Source organism: Mobula hypostoma, chromosome 22 (assembly GCF_963921235.1).
Source record: "Mobula hypostoma chromosome 22, sMobHyp1.1, whole genome shotgun sequence".
In the NCBI taxonomy this organism is placed as follows: domain Eukaryota; kingdom Metazoa; phylum Chordata; class Chondrichthyes; order Myliobatiformes; family Myliobatidae; genus Mobula; species Mobula hypostoma.
Window position 1 is genome coordinate 1,309,172 of NC_086118.1, and position 27,920 is coordinate 1,337,091.

General features: G+C 46.8%; 1 protein-coding gene across 1 annotated transcript in view; it reads left to right on the forward strand.

Annotated features, from left to right (window-relative positions):
* The first annotated feature begins 9,430 nt into the window (after nt 1–9,430).
* The window catches only part of tmem260 (transmembrane protein 260), a 67,018-nt gene continuing 48,528 nt past the window's right edge, over nt 9,431–27,920 (forward strand). The window contains exons 1-4 of the mRNA XM_063030857.1: nt 9,431–9,739; nt 15,006–15,037; nt 16,900–17,051; nt 25,487–25,664. Coding sequence (XP_062886927.1) covers nt 9,547–9,739; nt 15,006–15,037; nt 16,900–17,051; nt 25,487–25,664 — 555 coding nt within the window. The 5' untranslated portion in view covers nt 9,431–9,546. The remainder of the gene's footprint in view (nt 9,740–15,005; nt 15,038–16,899; nt 17,052–25,486; nt 25,665–27,920) is intronic.

The window sequence follows — 27,920 nt, forward strand, 5'->3', positions numbered from 1 at the left end:
TAACTCCTTCTTAAATATTGCCAATGAACTGGCCTCAACTGTTTCCTGTGGCAGAGAATTCCACAGATTCACCACTGTCTGTGTGAAGAAGTTTTTCCTAATCTCGGTCCTAAAAGGCTTCCCCTCTATCCTCAAACCGTGACCCCTCGTTCTGGACTTCCCCAACATTGGGAACAATCTTCCTGCATCTAGCCTGTCCAATCCCTTTAGGATTTTATACGTTTCAATCAGATCCCCCCTCAATCTTCTAAATTCCAACGAGTACAAGCCCAATTCATCCAGTCTTTCTTCATATGAAAGTCCTGCCATCCCAGGAATCAATCTGGTGAACCTTCTTTGTACTCCCTCTATGGCAAGGATGTCTTTCCTCAGATTAGGGGACCAAAACTGCACACAATACTCCAGGTGTGGTCTCACCAAGGCCTTGTACAACTGCAGTAGTACCTCCCTGCTCCTGTACTCGAATCCTCTCGCTATAAATGCCAGCATACCATTCGCCTTTTTCACCGCCTGCTGTACCTGCATGCCCACTTTCAATGACTGGTGTATAATGACACCCAGGTCTCGTTGCACCTTTTCCTAATCGGCCACCATTCAGATAATAATCTGTTTTCCTATTTTTGCCACCAAAGTGGATAACTTCACATTTATCCACATTAAATTGCATCTGCCATGAATTTGCCCACTCACCCAACCTATCCAAGTCACCCTGCATCCTCTTAGCATCCTCCTCACAGCTAACACTGCCGCCCAGCTTCGTGTCATCCGCAAACTTGGAGATGCTGCATTTAATTCCCTCATCCAAGTCATTAATATATATTGTAAACAGGTGTGATGCTGCGGGGTGGTGGCAGCTGGAGACAGTAAGTGATGCGATGGGTAATCTTGAAGGGATCAATGAACCGGGGGAGAGCTTCCAGGAGTCATTGTGCAGGGGACGACCTCGAGTGGATGGCCAGACACAGTGCCCAGACTGGAGTAGTCTGGCTGGGTGCCACGAGGGGTTAGCCTGGTGACGCTAGGCATGGTGCCAGTTAGGATGGCCCTCCATGGCCTCCACCAAGCAGACAAACCAGGGCCCTGGTGGATGGAACCACCATCATTGGCTCCTCCGTAGGGAGCAAAGGGAATAGGTAGGCATGAAGCACTTCAAAGGGTGACATACTCACGGCAAAGGAGACGTGTAAACTGTGGGGCAGCTCAACCCAGAACAATTATGTCTCCTGTGAGAAGGCTTAGAGGTGGCAAAGCATCACATAAGTCTCTCCACTTGCTGATTGGCTCTTACTGACTGACCGTTGGTCTGCAGATCATAGCCAGAGAACAGACTCACTGAGGTGTGGAGGAGGGAACAGAAGGCTCGCCAGAAATGGGAGATGATTTGTACACCCTGGCCCAACATGGTATCTTGAGACTAGTCATCAAAATGAACTACATGTTGGAGAACCAGGTCTGCTGTCTCAGTGGATGACAGAAGTACGGGGAGGAAAATGCAGCGGGTTGCCTTGAAGAACCAATTCACCACAGGCGAAGGGCTTCGGCCTGAAACGTTGACTGTATTTGCTTTCGTAGATGCTGCCTATCCTGCTGAGTTCCTCCAGCATTCTGTGTGTGTTGCTCACTACTGTCATGATCACCGAGGCCCCATCAGATGGTGAAAACTTGTGAAATGCATGGGGATGTGGGACCACGGGCGTCACAGGATCGGTAGGGATCACAGGAGCCCATTGGAGAAATTGGACTGGCCATATTGAGGGCAGGTAGCAAAGAACCTTTGATCATGACGGGCCACCAGGACCAGCATTGCAAAAGATTCAGAGTTGGTCGTGCGCCTGGATGGCCAGAGAGGGTGCAGGGCCCATTGGAGTGCTCCAGAGCGCATGGCTGGCAGCGTGTACATGTGCTGTCAGTCAGAGCAGGTTCAGAGTGCACGGCCACCAGCGCGTACAGAGAGCACGGCCGCCAGCGCGTTCAGAGTGCACGGCCGCCAGCGCGTACAGAGTGCACGGCCGCCAGCGCGTACAGAGAGCACGGCCGCCAGCGCGTACAGAGTGCACGGCCGCCAGCGCGTACAGAGTGCACGGCCGCCAGCGCGTTCAGAGTGCACGGCCGCCAGCGCGTACAGAGTGCACGGCCACCAGCAGGTTCAGAGTGCACGGCCGCCAGCGCGCACAGAGTGCACGGCCGCCAGCGCGCACAGAGTTCACGGCCGCCAGCGCGTTCAGAGTGCACGGCCGCCACAGCGTTCAGAGTGCATGGCTGTCAGCGTGTACATGTGGTGTCGGTCAGAGCAGGTTCAGAGTGCACGGCCGCCAGTGCGTTCAGAGAGCACGGCCGCCAGCGCGTACAGAGAGCACGGCCGCCAGCGCGTTCAGAGAGCACGGCCGCCAGCGCGTACAGAGTGCACGGGCGCCAGCGCGTACAGAGAGCACGGCCGCCAGCGCATTCAGAGGGCACGGCCGCCAGCGCGTACAGAGGGCACGGCCGCCAGCGCGTACAGAGGGCACGGCCGCCAGCGCGTTCAGAGAGCACGGCCGCCAGCGCGTACAGAGTGCACGGGCGCCAGCGCGTTCAGAGTGCACGGCCGCCAGCGCGTACAGAGTTCACGGCCGCCAGCGCGTTCAGAGTGCACGGCCGCCAGCGCGTTCAGAGTGCACGGCCGCCAGCGCGTACAGAGAGCACGGCCGCCAGCGCGTTCAGAGTGCACGGCCGCCAGCGCGTACAGAGAGCACGGCCGCCAGCGCGTTCAGAGTGCACGGCCGCCAGCGCGTTCAGAGAGCACGGCCGCCAGCGCGTACAGAGTGCACGGCCGCCAGCGCGTTCAGAGAGCACGGCCGCCAGCGCGTACAGAGAGCACGGCCGCCAGCGCGTTCAGAGTGCACGACCCCCAGCGCGTACAGAGTGCACGGCCACCAGCAGGTTTAGAGAGCACGGCCGCCAGCGCGTTCAGAGTGCACGACCGCCAGCGTGTACAGAGTGCACGGCCGCCAGCGCGTTCAGAGTGCACGGCCGCCAGCGCGTACAGAGAGCACGGCCGCCAGCGCGTTCAGAGTGCACGGCCGCCAGCGCGTACAGAGAGCACGGCCGCCAGCGCGTTCAGAGTGCACGGCCGCCAGCGCGTTCAGAGAGCACGGCCGCCAGCGCGTACAGAGTGCACGGCCGCCAGCGCGTTCAGAGAGCACGGCCGCCAGCGCGTACAGAGAGCACGGCCGCCAGCGCGTTCAGAGTGCACGACCCCCAGCGCGTACAGAGTGCACGGCCACCAGCAGGTTTAGAGAGCACGGCCGCCAGCGCGTTCAGAGAGCACGGCCGCCAGCGCGTACAGAGTGCACGGGCGCCAGCGCGTTCAGAGTGCACGGCCGCCAGCGCGTACAGAGTTCACGGCCGCCAGCGCGTTCAGAGTGCACGGCCGCCAGCGCGTACAGAGAGCACGGCCGCCAGCGCGTTCAGAGTGCACGGCCGCCAGCGCGTACAGAGAGCACGGCCGCCAGCGCGTTCAGAGTGCACGGCCGCCAGCGCGTTCAGAGAGCACGGCCGCCAGCGCGTACAGAGTGCACGGCCGCCAGCGCGTTCAGAGAGCACGGCCGCCAGCGCGTACAGAGAGCACGGCCGCCAGCGCGTTCAGAGTGCACGACCCCCAGCGCGTACAGAGTGCACGGCCACCAGCAGGTTTAGAGAGCACGGCCGCCAGCGCGTTCAGAGTGCACGGCCGCCAGCGTGTACAGAGTGCACGGCCGCCAGCGCGTTCAGAGTGCACGGCCGCCAGCGCGTACAGAGAGCACGGCCGCCAGCGCGTTCAGAGTGCACGGCCGCCAGCGCGTACAGAGAGCACGGCCGCCAGCGCGTTCAGAGTGCACGGCCGCCAGCGCGTTCAGAGAGCACGGCCGCCAGCGCGTACAGAGTGCACGGCCGCCAGCGCGTTCAGAGAGCACGGCCGCCAGCGCGTACAGAGAGCACGGCCGCCAGCGCGTTCAGAGTGCACGACCCCCAGCGCGTACAGAGTGCACGGCCACCAGCAGGTTTAGAGAGCACGGCCGCCAGCGCGTTCAGAGTGCACGGCCGCCAGCGTGTACAGAGTGCACGGCCGCCAGCGCGTTCAGAGTGCACGGCCGCCAGCGCGTACAGAGAGCACGGCCGCCAGCGCGTTCAGAGTGCACGGCCGCCAGCGCGTACAGAGAGCACGGCCGCCAGCGCGTTCAGAGTGCACGGTCGCCAGCGCGTTCAGAGAGCACGGCCGCCAGCGCGTACAGAGTGCACGGCCGCCAGCGCGTTCAGAGAGCACGGCCGCCAGCGCGTACAGAGAGCACGGCCGCCAGCGCGTTCAGAGAGCACGGCCGCCAGCGCGTACAGAGAGCACGGCCGCCAGCGTGTTCAGAGTGCACGACCCCCAGCGCGTACAGAGTGCACGGCCACCAGCAGGTTTAGAGAGCACGGCCGCCAGCGCGTTCAGAGTGCACGGCCGCCAGCGTGTACAGAGTGCACGGCCGCCAGCGCGTTCAGAGTGCACGGCCGCCAGCGCGTACAGAGAGCACGGCCGCCAGCGCGCACAGAGTGCACGGCCGCCAGCGCGCTCAGAGTGCACGGCCGCCAGCGCGCACAGAGTGCACGGCCGCCAGCGCGCTCAGAGTGCACGGCCGCCAGCGCGCACAGAGTGCACGGCCGCCAGCGCGTACATGTGGTGTCGATCAGAGCAGGTTCATTCTGTAAGGCAGAGAATGGTGCAAAAACAAAAGGAAAACATCCGGTGCATGGCAACTATGTGGGTAAAAACAACTTGTTAATGAGAGGTCAGAGGAGAATGGGCAGACTGGTTCAAGCTGACAGGAAGATGACAGTAACTCAAATAACCACGTGTTACAACAGTGGTGTGCAGAAGAGCATCTCTGAACACACAGCCAGTGCATTCAGAGATGTGGATGGGCTACAGCAGCAGATAACTACCAACATACACTCAATGGCCAATTCATTAGGTACAGGACATATATGATGAAGTGACCACTGTACGTACATTCCCAGGGTATAAATATCATGAAAATTAGATTTTTTTTCAGTAGTGCAGTACATTACAAACATAATTCAACACAAACATAAATTAACATAAAATGTACATGACTTGCAAGACACAATAAACAAAGATAACATAACAACATTAAACATAACGACATTTGTGCAAGTTGAGAGAAATATCGTCCAAGGTAGAATTACGGATTTTCACTTGTTGGCAGCAGGGACCAACAAAAGTGTTTGCACCTTCACTGTCAGTTACTGTAAATATGTAATTTGTCAGACACAAAATACTGAAGTAAGCAATGCTCTTGGAACTATAGAAATTGTGTTGAATCACTAGAGTTACCTTTGATCTTGAGAGTATAAAAATCAAAAGATAAAGATTAGCTTTATTTGTCACACGTACGTCAAAACATACCATGAAATGTGCCATGTGTTGAGTCAAATCTGCAAGGATTGTGCTGTGCAACTTGCAAGTGTCACCATGCTTCTGGCATCAATATAGCATGCACACAACTCACTAACCCTAACCATTACACTCGCTAACCCTAACCATTACACTAGCTAACCCTAACCATTACACTCGCTAACCCTAACCATTACACTAGCTAACCCTAACCATTACACTCACTAACCCTAACCATTACACTAAATGCTTCACTACTGTGCTGCCCTGATGTGCTTTGAGTTGGGCAAGTTCTGCAGAGGGGATATCCAAGAGAATGGATACTTGTTGCAATGAATAAAGACTTACCATGTTCTCCAGTGACTCAGGCCATAGTCCCAACACCCACTTACACTCAACTTGTGCTAATCCTGTTTGTTCACCCACATTCATTCCATCAACTCTCTTGCCCACCAGACTCGACTGCTTACTTACACACCAGGGTCATTTTACAGCAGCTAACCCACTAAACCACACCAGAAAGAAGATCACACAGTCGCAGGAAGAACATGCAAACTTCAAAGTTCAAAATTAAAAGTAAATTTATATCATAGTATGTATATATAATCATATACTACTCCGAGATTTGTCTTCTTGTGGGCATTCACAGTACAACGATGAAATACAATGGAATCAATGAAAAACCACACACAGAGCAACCGATGTGCAGAAGAAGATGAACAAAACTGATATTAAGTGAATAAACAATACTGAGAACACCAGTTGTAGAGGCCTTGGAAGAGCGTGCATAGGTTGTAGAATCAGTTCAGAGCTGAGGTGAGTGAAGTCATCCATGCTGGTTCAGTAGTCTGATGCACAGACAGGAGGTCGGGATTAAACCCAGGCTGTGGGAGCCGTGGGACTGCAGCTGTAACAACTACGTTGCTGAAAGTCACATAGGCCAATATATTGTGGGAGACTCTTAAATCAACAATCGGGAGATGATAGTGATCAGTGCATGGAGAGTCACCAAATGCATGAGAGATCAGAATTATCTGTAGATGGCAGCCCATGATATTCAATACGCAGGAGAGCTCGTGCAAGTGTAACACATCATAGAAGATGAACGTGCGAGAGCACAGAAATCATTAGATTTAAAATGGGAAATTACTGTGAAAGCTATATGTGAATTCAATAAACTACATGGGAGATAAGAATGATTAATATATGGGTGATTAGTCAAACCATCAGCTGGGAGATCCCAGTAATCAGTGCACAAACGATCATTGTAGTTAGTGCATGAAGTACAGAGAGAGCACTGTATTCAATACATCGGAGGACTCAAACAGGACTCACCAGAGTAATTAGTACATTGAGGATCCCAATAAATGATTACACAGCCATTAGGAGAGCTTAATAATGAAAACTTCAATCTCACAATTGAAACAAGCCAATGGACAATTTCACTGGTCTGCTCTGGGTCATGCCAGAACTTTCATTTATAGATCATGAAATGAACCACATGGGGACAACACTCTGACTGGAAACATATCTTATGCACTCAGGTGACTTGATGGGGGCCAGTGGTTCTATAGACACCTCCTATATAAAAACCATCAACAATCACTGGGACAAGCAGTAGTTCCATCACCACCATTATCTGTGTATTACCAGAGGTGGAGAAAACAAAGTCTTTGATGGGGCAAAGACCTAGAGAGGCTGAATAACACAAGGAGTCTTGGTGCTCTCAGAGAGAATGTGCAAAGGTTTGTTAGACAAAGCTGAGCTGCTTGGAGAGTGAAGAAAATCTAGAAAAGGGTGTAAGGGTTCATGTCGAAATTCATCCCGAGCTGCTGTGTAACAGGGGACTCATGAAACGTACTGGATTTCCAACACAATGAGATACCCATAAGGAAACACTGACAACTGGCTGCAGGAGTACGTGCTGAGGGACATGTGCTGTGCAGGTTGACTCTGTGGTTTAGAAAGCATACAGTGCATTGGCCTTCATCAATCATGGGATTGAGTTTAGGAGCTGAGAGGTAATGCTGTAGCTATACAGAACCCCGGTCAGACCCCACTTGGAGTACTGTGCTCAGTTCTGGTCATCTCACTACAGGAAGGATGTGGAAACTATAAAAAGGGTGCAGAGGAGATTTACAAGGATGTTGCCTGGATTGGGGAGCATGCCTTATGAGAATAGGTTGAGTAAACTCGGCCTTTTCTCCTTGGAGCAACGGAGGATGAGAGGTGATCTGATAGAGGTGTATAAGATGATGAGAGGCATTGATCGTGTGGATAGTCAGAGGCTTTTTCCCATGGCTGGAATGGCTAGCATGAGAAGGCACAGGTTTAAGGTGCTGTGGAGTAGGTACAGGGGAGATGTCAGGGAGTTTTTTACGCAGAGAGCGGTGAGTGCATGGAATGGGCTGCCGGTGATGGCGATGGAGGCGGATACGATAGGGTCTTCTAAGAGACTCCTGGACAGGTACATGGAGCTTAGAAAAATAGAGGGCTATGGGTAACCCTAGGTAATTTCTAAGGTAAGGACATGTTTGGCACAGCTTTGTGGGCCGAAGGACTTGTATTGTGCTGTAGGTTTTCTATGTTTCTCTGACGTGCTGAGGCCTGAGGCAATCTTTCCTCCTCATTTTGGGGGAGACTGCAGTGCAAGATCCAGCCTCTACTGGACACTGAGGGGCTGGGACTTGTTGAAAAGTCTCTCCAAACCTCTAAGTATGTATTGTCCAAAGACACCATGAAGGGGTCCCTGTATATATAGTAACATCACAAATGAATAGACTTGGTAACATTATTAATGTATAGACTGGAGGACACTGACTGTAAGAAAAGCTATGCTTTGCTGCTTTTGCATTATTGGTGTACTGAATATTATTTGTGAATGAAGATTAATTTGCAATTAAACACAAGATACCAAATCTCTGCGGGTGTGTGGTGGAGAGCATTCTGACTGATACGGAGGCTCCAATACACACGATCAAAAGAGGCTGCGGAGGTTTCTCAACTCGGTCAGCTCGATCATGAGTGCAACCCTCCCCACCATCGGGGCCACCTTCAGGAGGCAGAGCTTCCAGAAGACAGTCTCCATCATTAAGGACTCTCACCACGTGGGACATGATCTACCATCAGGGTTTTGAAGACCTACACTCAGTGTTTCTTCTCCTCTGCCATCAGCTTTCTGCACAGATTCAGAGTCCAATTCGTTTTTCACATGTACCCTGCCCCAACCCTGATGTGTTGTTTGCTTTAACCAACACACCTAAGTGTGTGCAGGGGGCAGTTTGCGAGGGTTACCACACATTCAGGTGCCAACAGAGTATGCTCACCTTGCTGGCAGAACAGAGAACACAACATATCAAGTGATAAAACGACAATAACAAAACAAGCTCTGCTCCCTACCCCCCCCCAACTCGTTTGAATATGGGGTTAATGTCGGAAGGTCATTCACAGTGGCGAAGGGCTGAATGGACACCTGCGTTCTTTGCGTTGATTTGGTTTCTCTCCAAAGCTTGACTTGCCGACCCTGAGACCTGGAAACACTGGAACACCGGGCAGTATTCACCCCTGTCCTCAACCCTATACCTCCCCCTTACCATCTACCATCAACTCTAACCCTCCACCTGCCCTAACCTCAAACCTAATCCTAAAATCCAAGGGGACACACACCCACACTGACCCCAGGCACACCCCGATTAACCCTGGCCACACTCCCACAAACTTGCAGCCACTACACTATCCTATCCGCCAGAGCCCCACAGACCTCATCACACAAAATTCCACACCCATATGTTTCCCAACCCAACATATACCTCCGCCAGCCCTACCCTCAAACCTAATCCTAAAGTGCAGGGGATCACAATGACCCCAGGCACACCCCGATTAACCCTGGCCACTCCCCCTCAAACCCGATGACTTGTGTAAGGACAGCAAGGTCCAAGAAAGGCAAGTGTTAATGAAGGCGTGGGCCTGATCAAAGTGGCAGGGTTGCGTGACACTGAATCTCGAGTGACGAGATGAAGAATCACAGGGGGGATTATACTCTCCAGCCGACACTAACCCGGACTCTCGCCCACTGTCAGCGCCAGGCGGGAAGCACCCTCCCCTTTAAAGGATTTTCTGCCGACACTCCCAGAATGCTGTGCAGGGCGGAGGCCGGCCTGGCGGGACTTGCCTCAGTGATGGGCTTCCCTGGAAACGGGAGGCCGGAGGGTTCTTCCCTTCCCTCCCGTCACTGGCTGCCGTCGGGTCCCGCCGCGCTGCTCTTCGTCTTCGTGGCCTCTGTTTACCTGCAAACATTGCACCGTGCGGTGCCGGGCGGCGACTCCGGTCAGTGTCGGTGGGGCTGAGGGAGGGTAGCGTTGGGGAGAGGGAGAAGGGTGGTGGGTAGGGATGGAGGTTGAGGGGGAGAGGGGTAGTGGGTGGGAATGGAGGGTGAGAGTGAGGGGTGTGGTGGGTGGGGAGGGAAGGTGCGGGGGAGAGGGGTAGTGCGTGGGAATGGAGGGTGAGAGTGAGGGGTGTGGTGGGTGGGGAGGGAGGGTGAGAGTGAGGGGTGTGGTGGGTGGGGAGGGAGGGTGAGAGTGAGGGGTGTGGTGGGTGGGGAGGGAGGGTGAAGGGGAGGGGAATGGTGGGTGGGTTGGGAGGGTGGAGGGGAATGGTGGGTGGGGATGGAGGGTGATGGTGAGGGGAGGAGTGTGGTGGGTGGGGACAGAGGGTGATGGTGAGGGGGAGGAGTGTGGTGGGTGGGGATGGAGGATGACGGTGAGGTGGAGGGGTGTGGTGGTGGGGATGGAGGATGAGGGTGAGGTGGAGGGGTGTGGTGGTGGGGAGGGAGAAGAAAGGGATTCAGATGCAGGCAGGGTGAGTTTAAGGGAACTGGGAGGGTTTGTTGGAAGGGTACTGTGATAGATTTGTTGAGGGTGTTGTGGGGATCAGTGTTGGGTAGGCAGTTGTATAAAATAGAACTGAGAGAACTCATGTACTGTACTGTAGTGAATCAAAGGTAAGTAGGTGGATTGAGAATTTATGAGGTGAAAACAAAGAGCATATAAAGAGTTTGATATGGTTTATTGTTGTCTCCTGCACTAGGGTACAATGGTAAACTTGGTTTTGCAAGTCGTTCAGGCTGATCATTTCAGAAATACGTTCTTTGAGGCAGTACAAGGGAAAAACAGTAAGAATGCCGAATCTGGTGTTACAACAGTGGAGAGTGCTGAAGGATTGGACAAGAAGCTGGCAGATGGAGTATGATGGAGAAGAAGAAATTAAGAATGAAAAAGTAAATTATGATTGAAATATAGTGAGAGTACAACATGTGATGCCTAGGTATCTGAAGGATATAGTGCCTGAAGTAATGTGTAATGTATGTACATGAGGAAGTTGTGAAGGGTGATGGACGGAATAGAGTGTGTGACCGTTGCTGGAGCAGACTTGGAGGTAATTTGATGCTGCAGAGGCGAGGCAGAGTTGAGACAAAGCCTAAGCTTAAGGGTGACGTTTGATCTATCTGAGCACCAAGCCGAATTGGAAAGGTTCAGTTCAAGTTGAAGTGGGACAGCAGGGTTTAGGCCCAAGAGCATATCGAAGTGGCAGGGTCTGGGTCTGAGAGCAAGAAACGGCCAACGTTTGAATGATTTGAGCGACAGGCAGGCCAGATTGAGAAGGTCAGGGTGTCGGGGCCAGAGGTGAGGGACAGGCCGGTTCAGATCGCTACCCCACAAGGTTTTCTTGTCTCTGAGCTCAACTGAGGTTGTGGCCTGTAATTAAGGGATTCCGAATTGGCTGTGGACTCACTTTCATGAACTTCAGTTCTGAATGCTATTCGCTTACCTTTACTGTGTGCAGTTTTTTTTCTCTCTGCACACTGGGTATTTGCCTTTTTTTGTTTCAATGGGTTCTGTTGGGGTTCTTAATTTGTGGCTGCCTGTAACGACATGAATCTCAAGGTTCTATAAAGTATACATACAAATTACCTCCAAGTCTGCTCCAGCAACGGCCACACATTCCATCCATCACCCTTATCAATTTCCTTATGTACCTACATTATACAATACTTCCGGCACTATGTCCTTCAGATACCTAGGTATCATATGTTGTAGTCTCACAAAATTTACTTTTTCATTCCTAATTTCTTCTTCTCCATCATACTCCATCTGCCAGCTTCTTGTGCAATCCTTCGGCACTCTCCACTGTTATAACACGAAATTGATAATATTGTATTAACTTTATTTCTTGCATCTTTCACATACATGAAGAGTAAAATCTTTACGTTACATCTCCATCTGAATGTGCAAATTATAGTAATTTGTTTTAAATAGTATGTACAGAAAGATATATAACAGAACAGACAATATAGCTTAGAAATACTATTGTGTCAGCATGAATTAATCAGTCTGATAGCCTGATGGAAGAAGCTGTCCCGGAACCTGTTGGTCCTGGCTTTTATCGTGTGGTACCGTTTCCTGGATGGTAGCAGCTGGAACAGTTTGTGGTTGGGGTGATACAGGTCCCCAATGATCCTTCGGGCCCTTTTTACGCACCTGTTGCTGTATATGCCCTAAATAGTGGGAAGTTCATATCCACAGATGCACTGGGCTGCCCACACCACTCTCTGCAGAGTCCTGTGACTGAAGGAAGTACAGTTCCCATACTATGCAATGATACGGCCAGTCAGGATGCTTGCAATTGTGCCCTTGCAGAAAGTCCTCAGGATTTGAGGACTCATGCTGAACAACTCAACCATCTGAGGTGCTTTTTACACCACACAGCCGGTATGTACAGATCACGTGAGATCCTCGGTGATGTGTATGCCGAGGAACTTAAGGCTGTTCACCCTCTCAGCCTCAAATCCATTGATGTCAATAGGGGTGAGCCTATTTCCGTTCCTCCTGTAGTCCACAACCAGCTCCTTTGTTTTGTACTTGGAACTTTGAATATGCCCTTTATTGTAAAGGCAATGGAGTGTAAGGTAAGGAAATTTTAACCTGAATGGAAGAGCTGTTGAGATGTACCTTGTGACCTTTGTTTGAAGGACGGATGTATTTGCAAAGATGAGGGTTGATGTAATGTTGATGTAAGCAAATGAATCAAGCAGACATTCTAGTGAATATGAAGTAATCTTGCGGGGTGGGGGTAGTGTGGGAGTGTGGTATTGAGACAGATGATCAGATTGAATGGACATCCTACTTGTTTGATGATTATATTTATTATATTATGATTTCATTCTCCGAATCAGCTGTTCAGTCCGTCCCGTGTATCGATAAGCCTCCAGGTCTTGCCAACACGTCTGGCATGTCTTGAGTGAGCAAGGTGCCCGTGAAACATGGAACGCAGCAATATCTCCTTTCCCTCTAATACAGCAATCTTGCTCTTAGGTCCACAGTCTTCTTCTCCAGTAACTATACATTTGCTAATGAGATGCTGGGTAGAGGAACTTCAGCTGCTTTGCATTTCAGTTTGCTTTGGAGTCCTTCCCCTCTCCCTCTCTTCAAGCCATGGCGATGTACCTTCATCTACTTAAAGGTGTTGTACCTGCATACTTGAGAGTTAAGTCCACTGAGTCCTTGAGAAAATCATGAAATTACTAGTTCATTAAGATTGTTCAAAAGTACGTTGTTTAATGGGAAATTACAGGCACAGATTGCAGTGTTTCAGAAGAGCTATATTTAAAAGTTTTATAAGCAGCTTGCAACTCGTTGCCGTGATTCACTGGCACCATCTTAATAGAAAACATAGAAAATAGGTGCAGGAGTAGGCCATTCGGCCCTTCGAGCCTGCACCGCCATTCAATATGATCATGGCTGATCATCCAACTCAGAACCCTGTACCAGCCTTCCCTCCATACCGCCTGATCCCTTTAGCCACAGGGGCCGTATCTAACTCCCTCTTAAATATAGCCAATCAACCGGCCTCAACTGTTTCCTGTGGCAGAGAATTCCACAGATTCACCACTCTCTGTGTGAAGAAGTTTTTCCTAATTTCGGTCCTGAAAAGCTTCCCCTTTATCCTCAAACGGTGACCCCTCGTTCTGGACTTCCCCAACATCGGGAACAATCTTCCTGCATCTAGCCTGTCCAATCCCTTTAGGATTTTATACGTTTCAATAAGATCCCCCCCAATCTTCTGAATTCCAACAAGTATAAGCCTAGTCAATCCAGTCTTTCCTCACATGAAAGTCCTGCCATCCCAGGAATCAATCTGGTGAACCTTCTTTGTACTCCCTCTATGGCAAGAATGTCTTTCCTCAGATTAGGGGACCAAAACTGCACACACTACTCCAGGTGTGGTCTCACCAAGGCCTTGTACAACTGCAGTAGTACCTCCCTGCTCCTGTACTTGAATCCTCTTGCTATAAATGCCAGCATACCATTCGCCTTTTTCACTGCCTGCTGTACCTGCATGCCCACTTTCAATGACTGGTGTATAATGACACCCAGGTCTCGCTGCACCTCCCCTTTTCCATTCAGATAATTATCTGTTTTCCTGTTTTTGCCACCAAAGTGGATAACCTCACATTTATCCACATTAAATTGCATCTGCCATGAATTTGCCCACTCACCTTACCTATCCAAGTCACCCTGCATCCTCTTAGCATCCTCCTCACAGCTAACACTGCCGCCCAGCTTCGTGTCGTCCGCAAACTTGGAGATGCTGCATTTAATTCCCTCATCTAAGTCATTAATATATATTGTAAACAACTGGGGTCCCAGCACTGAGCCTTGCGGTACCCCACTAGTCACTGCCTGCCATTCTGAAAAGGTCCCATTTATTCCCACTCTTTGCTTCCTGTCTGCCAACCAATTCTCTATCCACATCAATACCTTACCCCCATTACCGTGTGCTTTAAGTTTGCACACTAATCTCCTGTGTGGGACCTTGTCAAAAGCCTTTTGAAAATCCAAATATACCACATCCACTGGTTCTCCCCTATCCACTCTACTAGTTACATCCTCAAAAAATTCTATGAGATTCGTCAGACATTTCTCCCTGTGACTGTGTGGGTTTCTGTTTTTTTCCATTTCCAAAGGGTGTGTGGGTTGGTAAGTTAATTGGTCACTTTTACCCCAGTGTAGGTGGGTGATAGAATCTGCAGGTTGGAAGCGGGGAGAGGGAATAATGTAGGATTAGTATAGAATTAATATAAATAGGTATTTGATGGTCAGTACAATCTTGGTGGGCTGAAAGAGCTGTTACCGTGCTCTATCCAAGGCAGAGATAACCAAGCTTTTAATATACAAGGGTGTTGAGGGTGAGAGAGAGCTGGAAAGTGATATTGAGGCCAAGATCAACGAACGAGGGAGCAGGCTTGAGGGGCGCATTGGTCTACCATTGTCCTTGTTTATTACATTCGTACAAAGATGGGAGCTGAGTTAGCTGAGAGGATGAGGGAGGCTTCAAGACTGAAAGGAATGAGAAATGAAGGGAGGATGGTGGCAGGGTAAGGGGGAGGGCTGAAGATTTGTGCATATAGTAATGGGAATTGGTTAGAGGTAACGGCAGGGGTCCAGAGGTTGAGGGGTAGCCTCTTTGGATGTTGGTTAGGGAAGAGTCTCTTTCTTGTTCCACTTTGTCAATAATTTTGTCATTTTTTTTATAGGTGAGTTGTTGACGGCTGCCTGTGAACTGGGGGTGAGTGGCTGCCTGTTTTACACTTGTGGATTGAGCTGGGGAGAGGCTGGACCATTTATTCACTTTGCTGGAGATTGTTGGCGTGGGCTGGATGGGGTGTTTTTGGGTAATGAATCAACGGTAGATGTGGCTTTTCAGAAAAACAACAAGCAACAAGTAGCGTCCGGCAGCGATGGACAACCTGGTAGCTAGGCTTTTGGTGGGGGTGTGTTTTGGGCATTGGTCAGTCTTGTGGTAATCAAGATTGGGGTGTTGGTGGGGGTGCAAGCAAGTGGGTGGGCAGAGACGGGCCTGGGTCAGTGGTCAGAACAGAGGCTGGGTGGTGGGGACAGTGGATATTGAGTTGGTGTTGAAGAGTCTAGTTATAATGAAAATCTGACTGGAGATTGTGTACAAAATAACTTGTGGGTTTATTGGAAGGGTAACAGTGTTACGTATATGAAGCATTACTGCCTTGGTTTAGGTTAAGTCATGATTTTAAAAAAGCGGACCAGGATTTTATCTGCTGATTATCAAAACTATATAAGAACTAGGAACAGGAGTAGATCTTTGGTCCATTGAATTACTTCCTAGCCATTAAAGTCACGGCAGATCTTGCATCTCCTTATCCATTAATATTCCAGAAATCTGTTGATCTGTTTTGGATGAACTGAATAACTCCAGAGCTCCCTCAATATTCACTACCTTCTGGGGGATGAAATTGCTTCTCAGCTCAGCCCTGTATGGCCAAGCCTCTGGTCATACAAATGTTTGGATCCTCAACCCTGGTTCTAGGCATCCAAATATCCTCCCTGTATTTGGCCTGTTGAGCTTAGTAAGTGTATTCAAGTTTCACTGAAACATCCTTTCATTCCCCTAAACCAGGGTTCCCAGTTTTTTTTATATGTGCCCTGGACCCGTATCATGAACCGAGACTTTCACTGACCCCAGACTGGGAACCTCAGCTCTAAACTTTAAAGATTAGACAGACTTGATGTTTGTTTCTTTACAACAGGGAAAGAAGCCGCTCAGTTCATCTGCACCCACTCACTAAACCATTCTATTACCTTGTAACCTTGTCTTTCACATATGCCTGCCAACATTCCATTCTCCCATCAACTGTATGGTGCAACTGTAACGAAAACCAATTTCCCCCTGGGATCAATAAAGTATGACTATGACTATAGTCAGTCTTGTGAATGTTTTGCTGCATTTCCTTTATGGCAAGTATCTCGTTCTAGTTCCTTGGGTAAGGAAACTAAAATTGCACAAGGTAGTCCAAATGCAGCCTCACAAAGACCCAAAGTAATGACAGTAAGATTTAAATCCTCATATAGCAAGGAACAAATGTAGCGTGCAACTTCGGCACAGGTCACTACAGCTGTAGGTAGGTTTTCGGTGATTTGTGTACTGGGATATGTGGGTCCCTTTGGATGTCAATACTGAGGGACTTGGAACATTGATTTCAGCGACTGGGGAACGGTAGAATGGAAAATGTAAGGAAATCATATTAGTGGACTGTATAGTGTGGCAAGTTTGTGCAAGGGCCAATGAGCCCATTTGTTGGAGCTGTAAGAACAGGAGAGGCAGGAAGGGGAAGAAGCAGTTCCATCCCGGTGGGAAGTAGTGTTTCTCCACACTAACTGAAGACAGTTGGGCAGGGGGTGTTATGTTATGTTGGGGTGTGCGTGAGCTGTAGTCAATTGTACTTGACATCATGTATTAGTGCTCCATTTTTGTGCATCCCATAATTTGCCAGATTGCCTTTCTGTTGATCAGTGCCATATCTACTGCTGAGAGAGAGGTAGGCTGGGAACATGCAGTCTCCTACATTATGAATACTGCAAGTGGTTTCACATCCTCCTGTCTTCCCTTTGTTGCAGGTAGCACATCCTCCTGGGTATCCATTGTTCACTCTTCTGGCAAGGCTAGCTATGACCATTCTCCCAGTGGGCTCTCCTGCTTTCAGAGTTAATGTATTGAATGCAATACTAGGGGCAGCTACAGCACCTTTGCTCTTTGAGACAGTTAGCAGGTGAGTCCAGGCAGGAACCAGGGGATCTGTGGATGTTTTGTCGGGGCCATCAATGCCACTCTCTGATGACTACTGTGAGTGACAAAGCAACAAGAATGTTCCATTGCATTCTTTGAACCTAGTTCACCATTCAATTAGAACATGGACAATCTGCATCTTAATTCTCTTTAACTCTGTAAAACTTACTGTCATATGTAATATTGGAGTGTTGCACAATTAAAAACAATTTTTCTGGAAAACTTGAGTTATTGACGGCTTTAATTATACTTCTAAACCGTAAATGAATAGCAATATTTTTGTAGTCTGAATAAAAGCTTTAATTACACAATTTACAAACAAAGTGCAATCATAAATTGCTCACTCTTTGGAAACCTGTTCTGAAAAATTGTTATGACTTTACTGTGAATAGATCCATTCTAATTTTAATGTCAAATTTTGGCGTCGTCTGTATATTATTCAGACTCCATTATCAAAGAAAATAATTTCTCTCTGCTCAATCAAATCTTTTTAATAGTCTTAAACACCATAATAGGATCAGCGTTAATCTTGTAAAGAAAAGGGATTGCAATCCCGGTCCAGGGGGCCTGTCTTCATCATTTAACACTTTTAGAACTATTTAATTGTTAATTTGTTCCAATGACACTTGGGATGATGTGCCATACTGAAGGTACAAAATATTTTGGTCAGTGTATTCTTCCTTGGGTGCAGTGTCCAGACTCAACACATGGGTTTTAAAACAACTTCAGCATCATTCTTTTAGCAATCCAATCTTCTTAAAATGGAGGCCACAGTTCATTTAGATTTTCAAATTGCTCTTGGTACCTGTACACTGGTCTTGTGCTTTTTTTTTTGTTTAGGGATTTGGGTCTTGAAATATGTGCATTCTTTTTGGTACTTTACCTTTTATAGGCCTTGGATCACTTTGATTGGAGACAAAGGGGAAAGGGAAAAACTGCTTACTGCATTTCTGGTATAGCTGCAATGACGTGTCTAGTTCCTTTGGGGGATGCAGGGTGGACAGGTTGCAGAAGACGAAATTACACAGGGTATTTACTTAGAAGAACACCGGAAAGGTTTTCTCATTACTTGATGCAGGATTTTGATTCCTCCCACAAATGGTGCCCTTGACCAACCCACAGTTCCTGAGTAGATTATTTGTTGCTCCAGTTTCCAGGCTCTCATGACTCGGGTTATCTCATTATTTGATTTCTACAACATTTTTGGTTGTACTTCACACTTCAAGTAACTGCAGTTTGCATTTCAGCCATAGTAGTAACAGTCAGAGCAGGTCAGAAGCTGTGACCTGCAGCAAGTGACTCTACAAAGTCTTTTCAGGTGTGTTGTCATGGAATACCCTTTACTTTCCTAGTTGAGTGCAGTGCACCACCATACATATTTCCTCCCTATATCATTAGTATACTGTGGCTGCAATGTATACAATCTATAAAATGCATTGCAGGTATTTGCATACCCTAACAATATTTTGTCAAACCTGCATTCTCTATCTAGCACAATGGGCAGCTGAGGAGGGAGCAATCACCAGTTCTGCTCTGATTGACACCTTGGAAATGTACTGACATCTCTTCATTGTAATTGGGCATACATCCAAGTAAACTAATTGAAGATCATGAAGAATTAACTGAAAACCATAAAACTAAACCCAGGATATTTTAATAAAGCAAAGATGACCAAAAGATATAAAAGGAGAAAACCTGGAACATGAAGCTGACAATGCATACAAGACAGATTTCAAGAGGTCCTGAGGATATTAATAAAATGAAGAAGCTATGAAAGGGAATGGCAATGTAGTAGAAAACAGGACCATGCTGTACCAAGGTGTAGGGAGAGCAGCAGAACAAAACATAATAGAATTTTGCAAATGTGGAGACTAAAAATAAGTAAAGTCTATAGTTATGTTTTTATAGGAAGCAAAAATAGGAATAAAAAAGAGTGATAAGTGGAACTAGAGAGCCAGAACAGTTAGTGGAGAGGTTGTGCAGAAGGATGTTGGTTAGACCTCAGACAAAGTCAGGAACCAAAAGGCTGAGCATGGTGTGACTAATGTCTTGAGCTCCAAATATTTCAATGCAAGAAACATCTTAGGAAAGGCAGATGAGCTCAGCATAGATCAACACCTGGAATTATGATATTGTAGCCATTAGTAAGACATAGTTGCAGGAGGGGCAGGACTGGCAGCTTAATATTCCAGAGGTTCGTTGTTTTAAACACAACAGAGTTGGGGGAATTAAAGGAGAAGGGCTGGTGTTACTAGACAGGGAAATGTCATGACACTGCTAGATCAGGACAGATTGGAGAACTCGTCTAGTGAGAAATTATGGGTGGAACTGAGTAATACAAAAGGTATGACCATGTTAATGGGGCTATATTACAGACCAGCCAATAGTCTGAAGGATTTAGAGGAACAAATCTGTAGAGAGATTGCAGACTGTTGCAAAAAGTAAGATTGTTATAGTAGGTGATTTTAACTTTCCACGTATTGACTTGGACTCCCATACTATAAAAGAACTAGATGAGATAGTTTGTCAATTATGTTCAGGAAAGTTTTCTTAATCAGATAGATTGATAGATTTTTGGATTATACTTCATACTTCCTGTCAGTCTTACAGAGTCGTAGAGAAGTACAGCACAAGCAGGCCCTTCAACCCTTCTAGTCCATGCAGAAACATTTAAATTGCCTAGTCCCATTGACCTGCACTGGGACCACACTCCTCTACGCCCCTACCATCCATGCACCTATCCGAACTCCTCTTAAACATCGAAATTGAGCTGTCTTCTACACCTCGAATCTTGGTATCATCAGCAAATTTTCTCATCCATTTAACCACATTATCATCCAGATTGTTGATATAGATGACAAAAAACAATGGACCCAGCACCAAATCCTGCGGCACACCACTAGTCACAGGACTCCAATCGGAGAGGCAACCATCTGCTACCGCTCTCTGGCTTCTCCCACAAAGCCAATGTCACATACAATTTACTACCTCATCCTGAATGCCAAGCGATTGAACCTTCTTGACCAACCTCCCATGTAGCACTTTGTCAAATGCCTTACTGAAGTCCATGTAGACAACCTCCACTGCCTTGCCTTCATCATCTTTCTGCTAACTTCCTTGAAAATCTGCAAGATTGGTTAGACATGACCTACCATGCACAAAGTGATGCTGACTATCCTTAATCAGTCTATGTCTATCCAAATACTTGTATATCCAGACCCTTAGAACACCTTCCAATAACCTTCCCACTACTGATGTCAGACTCAATGACCTGTAATCTCCTGGTCTATTTTTAGAGACTTCCCCGAAAGGAGGAATAACATGGGCTATCCTCCAATCCTCTGGTACCTTACCTGTCGCTAAGGATGATTTAAAAATCTCTGATAAGGTCCTGGCAATTTCTGCACTTGCCTCCTGCAGAGTCCAGAGCATAATCCAAAAAATCTATCAAAAGCATGTTAAGTGAGAAGAGGAGAGGTGGGTCAAAGAGGAAGGGCATGCAACTGAACTGCTAAATGAATACTCAAATTTCTAAATAAAGATGTACAAGATGTACAATTATTTATTGTAAATAAATAAATATGTAATTGGTATATTGAATGGACTAAAGCAGGTTGAAGAAACACCAGGTTTAAATGTATAAATCTTTCTATCCAAAGGGGATATCTCCCAGGTTTTTGGGAAAAATAAGGGTGGAAATTCTGGAGGTAATGTCCACAGTCTTCCTTCCAGGTATATATATTCATGGATGATGCCTAAAGAACTGGAAACCCTAACCCTAATGCAAGACGTTTATTTAGCAAAGAATATGTGAAGTGATCATCAGAGGCAGGTTAAATCACAGTGTTCAAAAAGCCACTGATAAGTAGCTGAAAGGAAAACTACTGTGCGAGAATGGAGGAAATGGGACTAGATTAATTACTCTTGTGTGGACTTGATTGGAAAAATGATTTTCCTTGTAATCTTCATTGATTCCAAGTGAAAGGGAGAACACAACTACAACTGTGAAGATCCCTGCTGCACCTGATGACCCTGTGATCTCTGTCTCAGAGGCCGATGTTAGACTGTCTCTAAAGCGAGTGAACCCTCACAAGGCAGAAGGTCCCGATGGAGTACCTGGTAAGGCTCTGAAAACCTGTGCCAACCAACTAGCGGGAGTATTCAAGGACATTTTCAACCTTTTTCTGCTACGGACAAAAGTTTCCACTTGCTTCAAAAAGGCAACAATTATATCAGTGCCGAAGAAGAATAATGTGGGCTGCCTTAATGACTGTCTACACTCATATCTACAGTGATGAAATGCTTTGAGAGGGTGGTTATAACTAGACTGAACTCCTGCCTCAGCAAGGACCTGGACCCATTGCAATTTGCCTATCACCACAACAGGTCAACAGCAGACGCAATCTCAGTGGCTCTCCACACAGCTTTAGACCACCTGGACAACACAAACACCTATGTCAGGATGCTGTTCATTGACTATAACTTAGCATTTAATACCATCATTCCCACAATCCAGACTGAGAAGTTGCAGAATCTGGGCCTCTGTACCTTCCTCTACAATTGGATCCTCGACTTCCTAACTGGAAGACCACAATCTGTGCAGATTGGTGATAACATATCCTCCTCGCAGACAGTCAACACTGGCGCACCTCAGGGGTGTGTACTTAACCCACTGCTCTACTCTCTATATACACATGACTGTGTATAGCTCAAGTACCATCTATAAATTTGCTGACGATACAATCATTGTTGGTAGAATCTCAGATGGTGATGAGAGGGCGTACAGGAGTGAGATATGCCAACCAATGGAATGGTGCTGCAGCAACAGCCTGGCACTCAACGTCAATGAGATGAAAGAGCAGATTGTGGAGTTCAGGAAGGGTGAGACGAAGGAACACATACCAATCTTCATAGAGGAATCAGAAGTGGAGAGAGTGAGCAGCTTTAAGTTCCTTGTGTCAAGATCTCTAAGGATCTAACCTGGTCCCAACGTATCAATGTAGTCATAAAGAAGGCAAGACAGCAGCTATACTTCATTAGGGGTTCGAAGAGATTTGGCATGTCAACAAATACACTCATAAACTTATATAGTTGTACCATGGAGAGCATTCTGACAGGCTGCATCACTGTCTGGTATGGAGGGGCTACTGCACAGGACCGAAAGAAGCTGCAGTGGATTGTAAATCCAGTCAGCTCCATCTTGGGCATTAACCTACAAAGTACCCAGGACATCTTTAGGGAGCGGTGTCTCAGAAAGGCAACATCCATTATTAAGGACCTCCAGCACCCAGGGTATGCCCTTTTCTCACTGTTACCATTAGGTAGGAGGTGCAGAAGCCTGAAGGCACTCACTCAGTGATTCAGGAACAGCTTCTTCCCCTCTGCCATCCGATTCCTAACCGGACATTGAAGGCTTGGACACTACCTCACTTTTTAAAATATACAGTATTTCTATTCTTGCACATTTTTAAAAAATCTATTCAATATACATAATTGATTTACTTGTTTATTTATTATTATTACGTTTTATTTTATTTATTTATTTTTTTCTCTCTCTGCTAGATTATGTATTGCATTGAACTGCTTCTGCTAAGTTAACAAATCTCACGTCACATGCCAGTGATAATAAACCTGATTCTGAAGTGTTCATATAGTGTTCATGGAGTTGTAGCCATGAATACTCAGGAATATGATGTATTAACAATAACTGAAATACTTTTCAAAAATGAATAGGTATACAATCTTTATTTTTGGAAATGCGTTTAAAAAAACTACAGGAAAAGGGAAAGGAGGTACTGGTTAAGATAGTATACTCTTGGAGAAGATGATATCCATGTGAGATCAAGGAAGGATCCTGTGGATATTCTACAGACCAATAAATTGTGATGGGGAGATAGAGAGCAACTTGCAGTGATATTAGAGAACTTCTATCATTTGTTTTTGGGATGGGAGAACAGGTGGCAAGATGAACATTTGTTGTCTGTCACTTGAAAAAGTAATGGTGAATCTTCTTGGAAATTTTGGAAAGTTCTTTTGAAAAAATTTTGGAATAAAATGGTAGTTAACTTAAAAGTAAACCTGAATGACTTTATTTCTCTAAGTGCTTAAAAAGTTTGCACCAACTATGATGAAAATCTAACAAATGCCATCTACCTGCACATGGTCTGTATACCTTTATTCCATGCCTGTTCATGTGTCTGTGTAAATACCTCTTAAACATTACTATTATATCTGCTTTTGCCACTTCTCTTGACAGTGTATTCCAGACATGCTGTGTGGAAAAAGAGCTTGCTTCACACATCTCATTTAAACTGATTAAAATCTATGTCCTGTAGAATTTAGCAATTCCATACTGTAAATAAGACTGACTTTCTATCCTATCTATGTCTCTCATAATTTTAAATATTTCTATCAGGTCGCCCTTAATTTTTTCTCTAACGCCATCCCCCCCCCCCCCCAGTGCTTCAGAGAAAACTACTGACGTTTGTCCAACCTCTCCTCGTGACTAATTATGTTTCAATCCAGGCAACATCTTGGTAAACTCTTCTAGACTTTTTCCAGCGCCTCCACCCCCTTCCTATGTTGTGATGACCAGAACTGCACAAAATACTCTAAATGCTTTGAATGAGTCACCTGGGTTGCCAAGGGAAGTTAGTCTGGAACATTTAGACATTCATAGTTTCCAATTCTCCCTCAATACATGGAAGGTAAAGGATGTAAAAATATCCTTAATCAAAAAGGACGTGCTTGGAAACAGCAATTGGTTATTTTGCCCTTGAGGCTGGACATTTTTAGAAGCATTTTATCTTCTAAAAGGCCCTTGGAGAGGTTAGCATTTATAATAGAGTACTGGCATGGATTTGTTAAAAGCAGGCCCTGCCTGACTAACTGAATTGTTGCGGTAAGAAAGCTGATGAAGCAAATGCAATCAGTATTGTTTGCATTGATTTTTAGAGGGTGTTTGATAAAGTCCCACAGGGAACTGGTTAGCAAAATTGAGGTTCTTAGAATGGGGCTCACAGGTGCTTCCCAGCTTACAAAGGTCCAACTTATGTGCAGTCCATATGTATGAATGAGTGTTCAGGAGGATGGATTTATCAGTTGCTGCTGTGTGGGAACTCAGATCACGGCCACATTTCTGACTTGCGAACTCTTTGGGTTATGAACTCTTCACTGGACTCATACAGGTCCTCCCCATAACCTGGAGTGGAGCTGTATTTGATTCATGAAAGATGTGAAGGTCCCAGAAAAAGTGTGGAAGCAATTTATTAGAATGATTCCAACAATGGGAATGTCTGCCTTACAGCAACGTTGGGAGGATATCTGATAGGTGTACAAAATATTGACTGGTTTAAACAGGCTGATTGGCTACTATTTACCGTCACAGATATTCAAGGACAAGAGGGCATGGGTTCAACACGCTGAGTATAAGGATACAGAGGAGGTGTGAGGAAAACTTATGCAAAAAGTGATTACGATTTGAAATTAATGTCCTGTAACTTGTGAGAATCAGGACATCTGAAAGCATATTGGAAAGGCAGTTGAAGGAAAATAACAGATGAAAGGTTGAATGGAGAGTTTGAGGGACTGAGCTGACCAGATTCTCCTGCACAATGTTGGTATGGTGGGTAAGCTGGTCTCCTGTCCAGCTATGATTCTAGGCAAGATGGGTGATTTAGAGATCGATGTAGCAGAAATAATGATGAAATGGTTTGATGGGTTAAAATATTTTGTACCTCCTATTATGCACAGTAAATGCATTGTGGATATTGCAGTATAAAACAACTCCACAAATTTAGTAGCTTTTACACCCATTGTATTTCCTATGAGATGGAAATAATGTCATACAAGGTGGATGAAGTGTGTCTGGTGTTTCCTCTAAGGATTGAGAATCATTGGAGCTCTGAGTGCAAATCAGAAGTTGAGATTAGAGATAGATTAGACATTGTCTTCATTCAGTCGTGGACACAGGCTTGTGACCTATTCCTGTTCCTATTTCCTATGTTCGTATTGATAGATTAGTGGGCAAAAATAAGACAGGTGGCAAGGGCAAAACCATTTGCCTGACTTCTTTTTGTCTGCCCTTCCACGCTGCCTTTCACATAAACCATTCAATGGCTTTTGCATTCAGGTCTAAGGTCTCTTTCATTTATTTCTCTGTCTTTCTATTCACTTCTCAGAGCACAGCAGGTCAGGGAGACTTGTGTCAGAACAGTGAGCTTTCTGTATTAGGGCAGAGACAGGTCTGTGCCTCATTTGTAGGAGTTATGAGGCATTTAACCTTTCAGTGTAGCATGTGTGAGACTGGGGCTTGTTGGGTGCCTATTATTGGGAAGGGCTGTGGGCTGTATGGGTTTCTCATGCTGGGTATCCTTTGTGCATTGTTTTGTGTTCACATCTCATTCCCATGTGTTTCAGACTGTCAGGATCCAATGCCGGAGGGATTCTCTCTGCAGGTCTCTTTGCCTTTTCCAGACTGGGGTGGCAGTGGTCAGTTACAGCTGAGGTTTTCTCCTTGAACAATTTCTTCATCAGCCTCCTCATGGTGTTAACTGTTAGATTCAGCACAGCAACAACCGCAAGGGAAAGGTCAAAGGTAAAACGTGTACAGACCTGTTTGCTCTAGTGTATGAGACTAAGTATCCTGGCTTTAGACTAGATTACTAACTGTTGATGTAACTGATGTAAAAGGAGATGGTAGTCTGTGAGGTCGCTTTTCAACTTTGTCAAGTTTCAGACGCAGAGCACATCATGATTAATTACTCTTGGCCTGGGAGGGTATCCTGAGCTGCCTTGGCCTTCCTAACACCCATCCTTACACTCCCTGGTCTGTATGCTTGGTAGAATCAGAATCAGGTTTATTAATACAGTCGTATATGACACATTTTTTTTGTTTTATTACAGTGGTACAAAGGTTCATTTATTATTTAAGTATACAGCTCTGAAGTTCTTCTCCGGGTAGGCATGAAACCAAGAAAGAAAATAAAGGCAGCATAATCAGCCCCCACACCCCCCCTCCCCACACAAAAAAACAAACAAAACAGAACAGCCACATCAACCCTCAAATCCCCCCTCCCCGCACAAAAAAACAAACAAAACAGAGCAGCCACATCAGCCGTCAAATCCCCCTCCCCGCACAAAAAAAGAAGAGAAAGATTGGTTGAAAAACACAGAAAATTGAAAACTATAAGACTGAAAGAAGTCCATAGTCCAAGGCCACATTCAAGGAGCAGAAAATCTGGGCAATCTTCTCTGGGCACAGTGACAGGCTCTTCTCCCTCCACTGGCATAGCAGAGTGATCTTCAGTGATCAAAAGGTGTTCACGTTTCACATTCTCCGTGATGTTTCAATATCCCTTGTCACTTTAATCAGTGAACAACAGAAGCTTTGATCAGTGAAATGGAGTCAAATATTGGCTTGTGCCCCACTCCACACCATGCCTGCCACGAAGTTCATGCACGCTGCCTCTGTTTCCCGGAATTCTCTTGGAGACTACAGAGCACTGAAGCACCCAAACGATCTCCAAGCTTCCGCACAAACAAGAGAAAATCTACAGATGCTGGAGATCCAAGCAACGCACACGTTGCTGGAGGAACTCAGCAGGCCAGACAGCGTCTACGGAAAAAAGTTCGGTCAACATTTCGGGCTGAGACTCTTCAGAAGGACTGGAGGAAAAAAAGCTGAGGAGTAGATTTAAAACGTGGGGGGGGCGCGGGTAGAGAAACTCAAGATGATAGGTGAAACCTGAAGAGGGAAAGATGAAGGAAAGAGCTTGGTTGATTAGTGAAAGAGATACAGGGCTGGAGAAGGGGGATTCTGATGGAAAAGGACAGAAGGCCATGGAAGAAAGAAAGGGGGAGGGGAGGAGGAGCACCAGAGGGAGGTGATGGGCGGGCAGGGAGATAAGGTGAGAGAAGGAAAAGGAGGCGGGGGCACTACCAGAGTTCGAGAAATCGATACTCATGCCATCAGTTTAGAGACTAACCAGACGAAACATAAGGTGTTGTTCCTCCAACCTGAGTGTGGCCTCATCGCAACAGTGGAGGAGGCCCTGGACTGACATGTCGGAATGGGAAGTGGAATTAAAATGGGAGGCCACTGGGACATCCCACTTTTTCTGGTGGACGGAGTGTAGGTGCTTGGCAAAGTGGTCTCCCAGTCTGTGTCTGGTCTCATTGATTTACAGGAGGCCACACTGGGAGCACCGGACACAGTAGACGACCCAACAGACTCGCGGGTGAAGTGTCGTCTCACCTGGAAGGACTATTTGGGACCCTGAACAGTAGTGAGGGAGGAGGTGTTGGGACAGGTGCAGCACATGTTCCACTTGCAAGGATAAGTGCCGGGGGCGGTGGGGGGGGAAGATGTGCTTGGTGATGGGCCAATTCACTTCAATTGATGAACGAATCGGCGAATTGGGACCAAACCGGCGTGTGTGCCGTCTCGCAGCCTGTCCTCCTTGAGGTACATGCATGCTGCCTCTACCTCCCGGAATCCTCTCGGAAACTGCAGAGCACTGGAACACCCGAATGATCTCCAAACAGCAAATCACTGTCTTTAACATTTACAGAATCACATCCAAAACGAAAAACTAATGTAAAAGACTTAAAAGAAGTGAAATATATGATTTCATGATCTATCTAGACGATGTTGACTGAAGCAGTGTTGTATGCAGGCACCACCTTGACAGTGCAAAGACATAACATTACTATAAATTACAAAGCAAATACATAGTGCAAACATTGTTAGAAAAGAAATAATGAGGTTGGGTTCGTGGACTGTTCTGAAATGTGATGATGGAGGGGAAGAAGCAGTTTCTGAATCTATTAAGGCTCCTGAAATTCTTTCCTG